The following is a 14,429-nucleotide window of genomic DNA, read 5'->3' on the forward strand; positions in this document are numbered from 1 at the left end:
TACAGTAGAAGTCTTTTGGGAAAGCGCTGTAAATAGGTTTAAGGATATGATTCCTTCTTTGTTATGTTCTCCAATGCCATATACCAACACAGTGCAGAATAGCTACCTAAACTCTGTGAGTGAGATAGATTATCTCGTCAATAGTTTTACATCCTCACTGAGCACAACTTTGGATGCTGTAGCTCCTCTGAAAAAGAGAGCCTTAAATCAGAAGTGCCTGACTCCGTGGTATAACTCACAAACTCGCAGCTTAAAGCAGATAACCCGTAAGTTGGAGAGGAAATGGCATCTCACTAATTTAGAAGATCTTCACTTAGCCTGGAAAAAGAGTCTGTTGCTCTATAAAAAAGCCCTCCATAAAGCTAGGACATCTTACTACTCATCACTAATTGAAGAAAATAAGAACAACCCCAAGTTTCTTTTCAGCACTGTAGCCAGGCTGACAAAGAGTCAGAGCTCCATTGAGCCGAGTATTCCTTTAACTTTAACTAGTAATGACTTCATGACTTTCTTTGCTAATAAAATTTTAACTATTAGACAAAAAAATACTCATAACCATCCCAAAGACATATCATTAACTTTGGCTGCTTTCAGTAATGCTGGTATTTGGTTAGACTCTTTCTCTCCGATTGTTCTGAGTTATTTTCATTAGTTACTTCCTCCAAACCATCAACATGTCTATTAGACCCCATTCCTACCAGGCTGCTCAAGGAAGCCCTACCATTAATTAATGCTTTGATCTTAAATATGATCAATCTATCTTTATTAATTGGCTATGTACCACAGGCTTTTAAGGTGGCAGTAATTAAACCATTACTTAAAAAGCCATCACTTGACCCAGCTATCTTAGCTAATTATAGGCCAATCTCCAACCTTCCTTTTTTCTCAAAAATTCTTGAAAGGGTAGTTGTAAAACAGCTAACTGATCATCTGCAGAGGAATGGTCTATTTGAAGAGTTTCAGTCAGGTTTTAGAATTCATCATAGTACAGAAACAGCATTAGTGAAGGTTACAAATGATCTTCTTATGGCCTCAGACTGTGGACTCATCTCTGTGCTTGTTCTGTTAGACCTCAGTGCTGCTTTTGATACTGTTGACCATAAAATTTTATTACAGAGATTAGAGCATGCCATAGGTATTAAAGGCACTGCGCTGCGGTGGTTTGAATCATATTTATCTAATAGATTACAATTTGTTCATGTAAATGGGGAATCTTCTTCATAGACTAAGGTTAATTATGGAGTTCCACAAGGTTCTGTGCTAGGACCAATATTATTCACTTTATACATGCTTCCCTTAGGCAGTATTATTAGAAAGCATTGCTTAAATTTTCATTGTTACGCAGATGATACCCAGCTTTATCTATCCACGAAGCCAGAGGACACACACCAATTAGTTAAACTGCAGGATTGTCTTACAGACATAAAGACATGGATGACCTCTAATTTCCTGCTTTTAAATTCAGATAAAAATGAAGTTATTGTACTTGGCCCCACAAATCTTAGAAACATGGTGTCTAACCAGATCCTTACTCTGGATGGCATTACCCTGACCTCTAGTAATACTGTGAGAAATCTTGGAGTCATTTTTGATCAGGATATGTCCTTCAATGCGCATATTAAGCAAATATGTAGGACTGCTTTTTTGCATTTGCGCAATATCTCTAAAATTAGAAAGGTCTTGTCTCAGAGTGATGCGAAAAACTAATTCATGCATTTATTTCCTCTAGGCTAGACTATTGTAATTCATTATTATCAGGTTGTCCTAAAAGCTCTCTGAAAAGCCTTCAGTTAATTCAAAATGCTGCAGCTAGAGTACTGACGGGGACTAGAAGGAGAGAGCATATTTCACCCATATTGGCCTCTCTTCATTGGCTTCCTGTTAATTCTAAAATAGAATTTAAAATTCTTCTTCTTACTTATAAGGTTTTGAATAATCAGGTCCCATCTTATCTTAGGGACCTCATAGTACCATATCACCCCAATAGAGCGCTTCGCTCTCAGACTGCAGGCTTACTTGTAGTTCCTAGGGTTTTTAAGAGTAGACTGGGAGGCAGAGCCTTCAGCTTTCAGGCTCCTCTTCTGTGGAACCAGCTCCCAATTCGGATCAGGGAGACAGACACCCTCTCTACTTTTAAGATTAGGCTTAAAACTTTCCTTTTTGCTAAAGCTTACAGTTAGGGCTGGATCAGGTGACCCTGAACCATCCCTTAGTTATGCTGCTATAGACTTAGAGTGCTGGGGGGTTCCCATGATGCACTGAGTGTTTCTTTCTCTTTTTGCTCTGTATGCACCACTCTGCATTTAATCATTAGTAATTGATCTCTGCTCTCTTCCACAGCATGTCTTTTTCCTGATTCTCTCCCCTCAGCCCCAACCAGTCCCAGCAGAAGACTGCCCCTCCCTGCCTGGTTCTGCTGGAGATTTCTTCCTGTTAAAAGGGAGTTTTTCCTTCCCACTGTCGCCAAGTGCTTGCTCACAGGGGGTCGTTTTGACTGTTGGGGTTTTTCTGTAATTATTGTATGGCTTTTGCCTTACAATATAAAGCGCCTTGGGGCAACTGTTTGTTGTGATTTGGTGCTATATAAATAAAATTGATTTGATTTTGATTTGATTTAAGGCTATGAAATTGGGCTATTAGTAAAAAAAAAAAAGTAGAAAAAGGGGTGTTCACAATAATAGTACCATCTGCTGTTGACGCTACAAACTCAAAACTATTATGTTCAAACTGCTTTTTCAGCAATCCTGTGAATCACTAAACTAGTATTTAGTTGTATAACCACAGTTTTTCATGATTTCTTCACATCTGTGAGGCATTAATTTTGTTGGTTTGGAACCAAGATTTTGCTTGGTTACTAGTGTGCTTGGGGTCATTGTCTTGTTGAAACACCCATTTCAAGGGCATGTCCTCTTCAGCATAAGGCAACATGACCTCTTGACCTCAACATGATACCTGGTATGCGATATATAGGCCCAACACCATAGTAGGAGAAACATGCCCATATCATGCTGCTTGCACCACCATGCTTCACTGTCTTCACTGTGAACTGTAGCTTGAATTCAGAGTTTGGGGGTCGTCTCACAAACTGTCTGCGGCCCTTGGACCCAAAAATAACAATTTTACTCTCATCAGTCTGTAAAATATTCCTCCATTTCTCTTTAGGCCAGTTGATGTGTTCTTTGGCAAATTGTAACCTCTTCTGCACGTCTTTTATTTAACAGAGGGACTTTGCGGGGGATTCTTGCAAATACATTAGCTTCACACAGGCGTCTTCTAACTGTCACAGCACTTACAGGTAACTCCAGACTGTCTTTGATCATCCTGGAGCTGATCAATGGGTGAGCCTTTGCCATTCTGGTTATTCTTCTATCCATTTTGATGGTTGTTTTCCGTTTTCTTCCACGCGTCTCTGGTTTTTTGTCCATTTTAAAGCACTGGAGATCATTGTAGATGAACAGCCTATAATTTTTTGCACCTGCATATACGTTTTCCCCTCGCCAATCAACTTGTTAATCAAACTACGCTGTTCTTCTGAACAATGTCTTGAACATCCCATTTTCCTCAGGCTTTCAAAGAGAAAAGCATGTTCAACAGGTGCTGGCTTCATCCTTAAATAGGGGACACCTGATTCACACCTGTTTGTTCCACAAAATTGACAAACTCACTGACTGAATGCCACACTACTATTATTGTGAACACCCCCTTTTCTACTTTTTTTTTTTTACTAATAACCCAATTTCATAGCCTTAAGAGTGTGCATATCATGAATGCTTGGTCTTGTTGGATTTGTGAGCATCTACTGAATCTACTGGTACCTTGTTTCCCATGTAACAATAAGAAATATACTCAAACCTGGATTAATCTTTTTAGTCACACAACACTACTATTATTCTGAACACTACTGTATTTGCAGCTCTCATGAACAACCAAATCCAGTTTGAGTATTTATGTGTAAGAAACACAGAGTATCAAAAGTGAAAAAAAGAAAAACAGTTTGCAAATATAAATACATAACATAAATACACAATATAAATACCAGACATACTGATCAATACTGATTTACTGGATACTACTGTTCCTCTCATTGTCATTCCCTACCTCTGTCTTCCTGTTACTCCTCCTCCCCCCAAGTGAGGAGGGGAGAAGTAGTTTTAACTGTAGGTGGGCGGATCAATCCTAATATCGATAATATTGATACCAACGCTGGTATTGATAATGAACGATCCTCGTGTAAAAAGATCGATACTCAAGCTTTTTTCTCTCCCACACGCACTGACTGCTGCGCACGCAGATTCACCAAAGTCTACTCTCTGTCTGTAAGAGCAGTGCAGTGCTGTGCTGTGTCACACAACAAAGAGCAGCGCACCCTCTCCCCTCTGGTCTTTTGTCGTTGTGCCGTCACGTGGCTCAGCGGCGCCAGCCAACAGCCATGCAGGTAGGCTCAGCTTGGCCCGCCCACTCAGCGCTCTCCTCGAGTCAGCCCTCTACCTCAGGATATTTTGTTTTAAGTTGTGTTGAGTGATATTTTTTAAACAAAAATGTTGATTGTGATAATAAAGTATTTTGTTGTCACGTACAATGTTTGCCAAAATTCTATCCTAGGTCTTTTGAATCCTTTGGATCTGTGAAGCTTAAATATGAAAAAGTATTTATCGGTATTGATATCGGTATCGATATCGGCGACACTGGGCCTGTATTTACTTGGTATCGGATCAGTACCAAAATTCCTGGTATCACCCACCTCTAGTTTTAACGGCGTCTGCGGGAGTACGTGTGTCTGCGTGTACATGATGTTAATTCCTTCCCCTGCACAGTTGTGTCTTAATCGTGGTCCAGAGGCTGAGTAGGCAAATTAAATTTATTTCTCTTTTTAACAGAGCAGAGCTCTCTAACATTCCATACTGCAGCCGGCTCGCACACTTCTTCCTCTACTCCTTTCAGTCCGTGGCTCATAATCCGACTCGGCACACTGCTGCCACCAACTGTTTGGTGGGGAGCATTGCAAGCAGCTGCAGACAAAGCTGAAATAATACAAATAAAACCACACAGACCTCCCCCAATGCCCCGCATGATAGATCCCATAATCTCGTCTTCTTAAGCAGAGGAACAGTCCGAGCTGGTAACACTGAGCTTTTGACAAGCGCGGAAGTTAGCTTTGAGTTAGCGGATGTTAGCACGCTAACGTCTGCTAACATGTTAGTGCAGCATAAGTTGCTCCTTGTGTGCAGGTGAGCACCTTGAGTGGCAGCACGCTGACAATCTGTGTGTGTGTGTGAATGGGTGAATGTGAGGCATCTTTGTAAAGCGCTTTGAGCATCTACAACAGATGGAAAAGCATTATAGAAATCAGGCATTTAAGTTTCACGAGTTAACAGTATAACTGATGTTTTTTATTTACTTATTTGGCTCCCACATTATTAAAAAATGCATTTGTTTTTGTTTTTTCTCATCTATATCTGTTGGCTCTAGTGGTGCAAAGATTAAGAAGATATTCACTCCATTCGGAGGAGTGGTGGCTGATGCACAAAGACAAATTTTCACCACCATATACAAGTGTAATATGTTTTCTCCTGTAGAATTCTCTGCTGTTACTGGGTGACAAGAAGGTAGCGGAGTAACTGACTAACCCTGAAATCTCATTATTTTTTGGAACAGTGACAGATTTAAGAGTTACTGGGTCGAATATGTTCACTCACTGTATATCCGTTCATTACAATTATACCTTTATCCCCATTACTGTCAATGGTGGCGAGTAAGAGAAAAGTGGTGTGTGGAAGAAAACACTTCCAGCTCCATTCTTCTTCTTTTTTATCTCATTATAATGTTGATGCAAGAGTTTAATATTCAAGGGCAATACAGGTAAAACTCTGTGAATAGCTCATTAGTGAAACTTTTAGTTTGCCAATTAGCATTCAACCTTGAAGTGTGATACACCGAGAGAAGTCACCATCTGTGGCAGCCTTCTGTGATGATGATGATGATGATGATAATGATGATGTGCTCGCAGCTCTCTAACTGTGTTTTATTATTTCCTGCAGGAATTTCTATTACATCACCATGCTGCGCGACCCAGTCTCCCGCTACCTGAGTGAGTGGAAGCACGTCCAGCGGGGAGCAACGTGGAAGACCTCCCTCCATATGTGCGACGGCCGTTCGCCCACCCAGGATGAGCTGCCCACCTGCTACAACGGGGACGATTGGTCTGGTGTCACCCTGACCGAGTTCATGAACTGCCCGTCCAACCTGGCGAACAACCGGCAGGTGCGCATGCTGTCCGATCTGAGCCTGGTGGGTTGCTACAACCTGTCCTCGATGAACGAGAGCCAACGCAACCACATTCTTTTGAGCAGCGCGATGAGCAACTTGAAGAACATGGCTTTCTACGGCCTGACCGAGTTCCAGCGCAAGACGCAGTACATGTTCGAGCGGACGTTCAGCCTGCGTTTCATCTCCGCGTTCACGCAGATCAACAGCACACGCGCCGCCAACGTGGACCTGAGCGAGCCCGTGCGCAGGCGCATCGAGGAACTCAATTTCCTCGACATGCAGCTGTACGAGTACGCCAAGGACCTGTTCCTTCAGCGTTTCCAGTTCACCCGCCAGCGGGAACACCAGGAGGTGCGTTTGAAGAGGCGCGAGGAGAAGCGCTGGCTGAGGGAGCAAAGAGAACAGGGCAGGTCCTCGCTTCCCAAACGAAAAGCGGGCGGAAATACACAAGGCAGAGATGGCGGAGTTTATGAAAAAGGCACCAACGGGGCGTTCACGACCCCCACTGAGGACTACACAAGCCAAGTGGCTCGTTGGTGAGGTTTTGACATTTGTGATGAAACTTCACAGACGAGCTCAGACATTTTATTTGACGCGCTCTCTCTTTCTCGCTCACGATCTGTCTCCATCTTTCTGTCAGCTTCAGTGTGATTCAAGTGCTGTGCCGTTTCTTTACCGTCATAAAAACTGCCAAGTCTGTGAGTATCACAGCAGCTCTGCCTTGGAGTGCCCGTCGGTGTCTTAAATCCTCACGTACTCGTTATTTCATTTTTTCCCAGTTCCACCTCAGTTATTTATCATGCGTTCATTTAGACAGCAAAAAGAAACAGTCAAACAGACTGCATCGCTTCTGATTATGGACCGCTGCAAAAGAATGCTCGTAATTGTTGTTTTTGTTGCAACTGTTAGAAACATATTTCATTTGAGAGATGTAGTTATCATGGAAATGATTGTTGCATGTCCTGTGCCAAATGATTCCGTCCTCCTTGAGAATGTATGGATGTACAATTTTAAGCTTTTCAAGAGATAGACTTAAAAAAAGACTCATCTGTATCAGTTGGCATTCATATTCACAAGTGTTTAATGAAATCTTAAATGAAATTTAAATGTTTTTTCGGAAAACACATGAACTGACCAAACCAAACTTACCTTATAGTCGTGATTGTCATGCTGTTGCACCCTGTCATTCTCTACTGGGCCTGATTATCCAAGTTCTTGTTGGGTCACGGGAAGATCCTGTATTGACACTGAAATTTAGAATTAGACTTTTTTCAGTACGTTATTGCTCAACATTGCCCCACAGGTGGCCTGGGAAGAGAATTAATATATAAGCCTTGAGATGAGAGTATGCGCCGCCCCCTAGATGATACGCCAGTCCAATGCAGGCCACTTCCCCAACCAAGGCCAATGCTCATTTATAGCTGGGTGGACTGGGACAGTGCAGATGAAATGTCTTGTCCAGGGACACAGATACATAGCATCACCAGAAATCAAATCCAGGTCTGCATATCAGTATGTCAACTCCTTATAACTAGGTCATGGCTCCAGTGATGAGCTGTCACTGTAGACAGGAGGCTACAATGACGAGACACGGGTTCACACACTTAAAGCTGCAACAGCCACCTTTGACCCATCAAATCTCTCGCGTAATGGTTGATGACAAATGGAATCTGAAGTTGGAAAGAAGTTTGATTTAGGGGCTTAGGGTTGCAGTTTAGTGTTAGAACTTTTAAGTGCTTGGGAAAATGGTATCAAGTCATTCCCATCACTGTAGCCTCCCAACAATGGTGACAGCCCCATCACTGTAGTCATGAATAAACAAATAAAAGTGTGAAGTAAAGAATGAAGAGGAAAAGATGTGCCCACAATCTATCCAAAAAATAAAAATATCAATACTGGTCAGTTTGGTTATATCGGTTATATTTTACTATTATGACATTACGTATGCTCATGTTCATTATGGCGTCCCATTCCTTGGAGCAGCTCATGCTAACAGTCAGCTGTGTACCAGTAAGTTTGGTTTGGTAACAGATCTTGATAGACATGTACTTGGTCTGGTCATGGATCCCAGTAGTGACATATTTTCAATTTATTGCTGGGTCGGGGGTATTTCCTGTACCAATAACTAGGCACGATACTACTTCTTAATGCCCGATGTAATACTGATACTGGAACCTTCAGTATCTGCCGATACCAAGACCAATGCGATCCCTTTTCCCCACTGTGTTAAAACAACTAATCTGTCAATAAATAGATTTGCCTGGATGTACTTTGCTAACCTAGCTGTCTAACAAAGCATCATCTCACACTGTGAAACAGATATTCTACTCCCCTCAATGAAAATATTTTGGGCCCACAACATGACTCAAATGTACAATAAAAGACTCGGATTGGATTGGATTTTGTTTGTTTAATTTATGATGTCCGATCAAGTACTTTTGGCCAATATTGGCCCAATATTTATACAAAATACCAGCTCGGTGCACCCATATAGACAACAAAATGAAAAATTTACAGTTGTCTGGATTTTTGCAAACTAAGTAGTTTGTTGGTTAATGCAGATCTCAGCAGCAGTGACCAAAATATCCATCTTACAACAGAACATGTGCTTTGTAATAATAATAATAATATAGGTGATCACAATTAAATCTTATTTTTTAGGACTTCAAAGATGCAAACATTAGAAATTCAACCATGTCGATGAGTGTCTGGTGGCTTGTTTTTGCCACCAAATATACATATTTTTAGTAGAAACCATATATGAGAAACCCAAATGCAATTAAACCTTTCTTTGTCCAGTGTTCTTTGCCAGAGGCTTATTTGGCAGGTGTAGGCTGTTGGTCCTGCTTCCTCAGCGATTTGCATTTTCATCAGTCAGTCAGTCGCTCTTCCTGGGCCTCCCTTGATGGTCCGCCATGTTTGGGGTGCTTCGGTCTGATGGGTTCTACTCTGTGTAGATGTAGCTTTTGCCCTGCCCTTCTTGCTCTTCTGGGGCTACCTTTATAGGATTGTCAGTTCTGAGGAGCAGTATGCCCGCTGTAACGCAGTCAACGAAGTTGTGATGTTTTACTGCTGGGACAATCTTGAGTGCCACCTGCCATCGCAGATTATTTAATTTTCGAGGCCATTTTGAAGAATGTGATTCTTTAATTCAAGCAAAACAATGATTTCAAACACCAAACCAGTTCACGAAAGCTGGATTTGGAGATTGGTCCTTAATTGCACTTGATTAGCCATCTTATTTCTGATGTTTACAACCCACTGAAACTCCCTGATAGGATTTTTAAAACACACCAGCAACAAGCAAATAACAGCAGTGCACATGAGCTGGCAAACATCCCGTTAGATGTTTGTTTGCACTTACTGTAAATGGTTATTGGAAGTTATAAAGTCACATTTTCTGTAGTATAAGTCCCACTAGAGCATAAATTGCATCTGTCAAAAAAACGCCTCTTGAAGACGAAAAATATATATGTCACACTGGAGTATAAATTGTACCTTTTTTCTGTATTATCAGCCCTTTAATTTGAGATTTCTGTGCATATTTATATTATTAGTGTTCATTTTGTTTTGTGCTTTGATTTCTGGAAAGCTCTATATAAACGATTATTATAACAATTATTATTATTCATAATGAATGTGTAACTTCTTTCAGTGTATAAATCACAGGACCTCCCAAAGTTGCAGCAAAGGAAAAAATAAATGCAACTTTAACTCTGGAAAATACTGTATATACAGGATGATCCACAAAATACTAACTTTTGGATTATAATTATTTTACACATGGACAGAATGTTATTTTTCATATTATACAAATAATGAATGTTTATGAGTTCAATGGTACGAATATTTCATAAGGTGAAAGCTTGAATATACCATTCAACGAAGTGAAGCTTTCACTGAATTAAATGTTCCAATGAAGGAATGTAAAAACATTCATTATTTGTTTTATATAACTGCTAAAATAGATCCTTGTCATTTGATATTTTGTTAATTTATAAACAACAGAAAAGGGACTTATATTTTGGTGTTCCACTGCTGTTAAAGTCCAACACAAAATTAAATAGGTGTCTAAATTGTGATGTGTAGTCCGATGATGCTGTGCACTGACTTTGTACTTAAAAAAAAAAAAAAACTGTGTACTTTCTCAGTCCAGCAAAAAATCACATCAGCTTTTCATCCGAACAGCTCTTCATGCCTCCAGACGGCTTACAGAGCAATGGATTTGGTTTGTGTGTATGTGTGTGCATAGCACTGTCAATTAGCTCCTCCAAATCATTGTCCATCAGCAAAACAAACTCCACGTTTAGCTAAACGCTGCCCGCATTAGTGGGTGGGGTTCGCAGAGTGCAATGGTACCAAGCGTATGGAACCAAATTTGCACGCTAAATGGAACAAAATTGCACTCTAAATGCAATGCAACTCAAATAGGACGAATAATCCATGTCACATGACATACAAAGCACCAATCAAATGACAAGGATCCACTCAGCTGTTATATAAAAAGTAATATTAAACTCAACTTCAAAGTTTCAAAATTACTCAAGTATTAATAAATTCTATGACTTTACAAAAACGTTACTTGGTATGTTTGCATTACATTTTATTCACATTGTCAGAATGTATTTGCAGGTTAAGAGGGTTGGATCATTTTGATTCCTGTTGTAATCAGTGGGTAATCAATTTCCATCCACCAATATGAATGCCTGTTAAAACTGTGTGGAAGCATCCAGATGATTCCAGAAATTGATATGATTAATTGTAAAAAAAACTTATGAGTGACTAATTCGCATAAGTAGGGGTGAAGTTAGGAGTCATCTGAAAAAGATTCAGTAAAACATTTTAAAAGATATAGTCGAAAGTTGGGTTAGAACTTAATGTATACATTTCCCATTGGTTGTGAGTTGACTAAAATGTGGATGGCCAATCTGAATAAAACCTTGAAAGCTCAGACTTCCTGGTAGAACTTATTATACGCTACATTTCTTGAAAACCTTATGTACCTGCTCGTGTTCTGTAGTTTCAGAATGTTGGATTACTTTGGCTTCCTAAGATAAAGAAGTCTATGGCCCATAGGACTTTCTCTTACCATGCACGTTATCTGTGGAATAGTTTGCAAATTAGGATAATACAGTCTGATTCCTTTTAGTCTTTTAAATCCAGACTAAAGACACATCTATTCTCTTTGACTTATAAGTTACAAGTTGTATATTACTGTTTTGTATGTCATTCAGCCTGCGCCATTTACTACGTAGGTTGTATTTTAAATTATGGACGTACAATTTCAGTTTTATTGTGAGTTTTATAGTTTTGTACTGTGTGATAACGTGTTACTTTTATTTATGGTATGTGTAATTATGAATATTACATCACTTTAAATTGTATAGTCTTGTACTTAAGTTCAATATAAAAGCTATTGTAATTAGTAGCATTACTAGTGGTAGTGGTAGTGGTGAGTGTAGTAGTCCAGTTTCTAGAATCTTCTGGAAGGTACCATGCTGTTTAAGGATGCTGTTTCATCTTGATATACGTAAACTGCTAACCCACTGAAAATCTGACATATTAATAAAAACTGATATAAAGCTATTTTGTAATGGGAAAGCATCAGATGGCTGATACCCTGCATGCTTTGCACACTGGAATATAATTTTATATTATGAGTTATGGATATTTATTGTCAACAATACATGCTGTGAGCTTCAAGGGACCACACATCGAGTAAGGTGCTATTTATTTACGACTGTAATCCCCCAGCTTCTCCCTTGTTTTCACTATAGGTTGCCACAATAGATCTGCATATTGATTGGCACAAATTTTGTGGATGCCTTTCCTGAAGCTTGGGCAGGGGTGGCTTTGAACCGCTGTCGCAGACCGAATGGTCCGCCCCAAAAATTGGTCTGCCTTGCCTCCACTGCGCATGTGTCATTTCAGAGCTCTGTCTCTTTACCCAAAGCAGTCAAATGGATTAATGGGATTATTAACCATCAGATGAGAAAGTAAAACCTCTTAATGTCAGTTTTAAGTATAAACAAGACCGTTTAAAGCGGAAACGAGGCGATACTTGGTGACGCTTTGAAATGACCGACACACACACACACACACAGACAGACTGTTATGACCGTAGTTGTACAAAATGAAGAGGATTTGGGGTCTTCAAAGGTTTTTATTTAAAAAGAAGAGGAGAAGAATCAGACACAGTTTCCCTTCTATAATTATTTTTATTAGTAAACCAGGAGTGTTTTTTTTTTAATTACAGTTAGGGTTCCAAAAAAATCTCACTCCAGCCAAGGTCCCAAAGTTGGCAACCCTGTATATAAAGTCGGCATCCTAACAAAGCTAAAACGCGTACCGATTGATAGAATGGAATAAGTGCAGTAGGATAAAATCAAGTTTGAAAGTTTAAGGAAATATATCTGCAGCTGTATTTTCTACATTGTGCGCATGTTTGTTCATTTGTTTTAACTACGCATAATCCTTAGATTTTGTTTAGGGTTAAACATTCCAGTTTGCAGTACACCGTGTACACTGTCAATCAAATAGTCTTAAAAATACCATTACCCACAGAGGAACAGCTTTTCTGTCTCACTACAAGCATTTTTGGGTTGTGGGCCTTGTGTTTTAAATTGTTCTGTGATGAGAAGAAACAAAACTTCTGCGTTTCAGAGATTAAAGTGTTGGTAACTATTCCAGGTGATGAAAGGCGTCAGTGTGCGGCGTGACTGTGAATGAGGCGATCGGCGTTCGGCTGTCGCACCCCATGCCGTCACGCTGGCTGCTTTAACATGTTTTGCGGAGCTGACGGCGTCTGCAGCATCACGGCCACAGAGAGCATCCTCCCACCAAACACTTCACCGCATCTTCTGCCTTTTCCTTTCCAATCTGTGCACACGAAGAAGAAAGATTCCTTCTGTTTCACAAGGTTTTCGCCCTCTCTGCTTGTCACATTTAATGCTCAATAAATGCTGCTATTTCTGAGGGGTTTTTTTCTGTTTGTCACTGATGAATTATTATGATGAAATACTTCAGAGAGCAGGTTTTTTTTCTTTATTTGCTTCATTTATTATAAGCACCCATGTTTTGTCTTGTGTGAATAATTTATGTCAGTTGGTATGGTAAATATGTGTAATTATAAAGTTTTGATTTATTTATTTTTTGTGGATGGATGGGTTTTATAGCTTATTGACAACATTTGATCAAATGTTCCAGCTGCTCTGCTGGTGAAAAATAAATCAGCTGCTTCAGGATAACGACGTGTTCACAGGTTTCTGCCATTTGTAATGTTGAACTGTGAAGGAAACACTGACGTTTTGTCAGATTTAATAAAGAAAAAAACATTTTCATTGACTAGCCATCCAAACCAAGCAGTTTTTTTTAATGTTACTGTCACTGTTGGGCTGGTGGTGTAGACTCGATATTCATGTCATATTGCTTTGTAAACGACAAAACTGTTCTGCTTTTGGGTTTATTCACCATAGCGATGATGATTTTGCTTAGTTTATGTCTTATATGTGCAAAAATTTGTTTTGTTAGTATGTCAGTGAAATACAATGAGGGGTCATTTAATTTGTTATAAGTCAAAACGTGTTTCTAGTAACACTCCCAAAAAAGTAGAAAAAAAAAAGCAAATTTCTCTTGGATCAAACTGAAACATAGGGTCCCAGAGGGTCTGTAGCATCTGTGCTTTACAGGAAAAATGTTAAATTAATTTAAACAGAAACTTGGGGTCACTGTCACCACTGTTACTTCCAGAGAGAAAAAAAATGTTGAATTTGATTAAAAGAAAATTGGGGTCACTCTAACCTCTGTCACTTCCAGCAAAAATGCTTAATTCAATTACACAGAAACCTGTGGTCACTGTGACCTCTGTCACTTCCAATAAAATGCTCAATTTGATTAAACATAAACTTGGGGTCACTGTAACCACTGTCACTGCCAGCAAAAATGTTGAATTTGATTAAACAGAAACTTGGGGTCACTGTAACCTCTGCCACTTCCAGGAAAATATTGAATTTGATTAAACAGAAACTTGGGGTCACTGTAACCTCTGTCACTTCCAGAAAAAAATGTTGAATTTGATTAAACAGAAACTTGGGGTCACTGTAACCTCTGCCACTTCCAGGAAAATATTGAATTTGATTAAACAGAAACTTGGGGTCAGTGTA

General features: G+C 39.7%; 1 protein-coding gene across 1 annotated transcript in view; it reads left to right on the forward strand.

Moving 5' to 3' along the window:
* The window catches only part of hs6st3b (heparan sulfate 6-O-sulfotransferase 3b), a 280,965-nt gene extending 272,298 nt beyond the window's left edge, over positions 1–8,667 (forward strand). Inside the window, exon 2 of the mRNA XM_034186433.1 lies at positions 6,039–8,667. Within this exon, the coding sequence (XP_034042324.1) occupies positions 6,039–6,807 (769 nt within the window). The 3' untranslated portion in view covers positions 6,808–8,667. The remainder of the gene's footprint in view (positions 1–6,038) is intronic.
* The last annotated feature ends 5,762 nt before the right edge of the window (positions 8,668–14,429 follow it).

The sequence above is a fragment of the Thalassophryne amazonica genome, chromosome 14 (genome assembly GCF_902500255.1).
Source record: "Thalassophryne amazonica chromosome 14, fThaAma1.1, whole genome shotgun sequence".
Lineage (NCBI taxonomy): Eukaryota > Metazoa > Chordata > Actinopteri > Batrachoidiformes > Batrachoididae > Thalassophryne > Thalassophryne amazonica.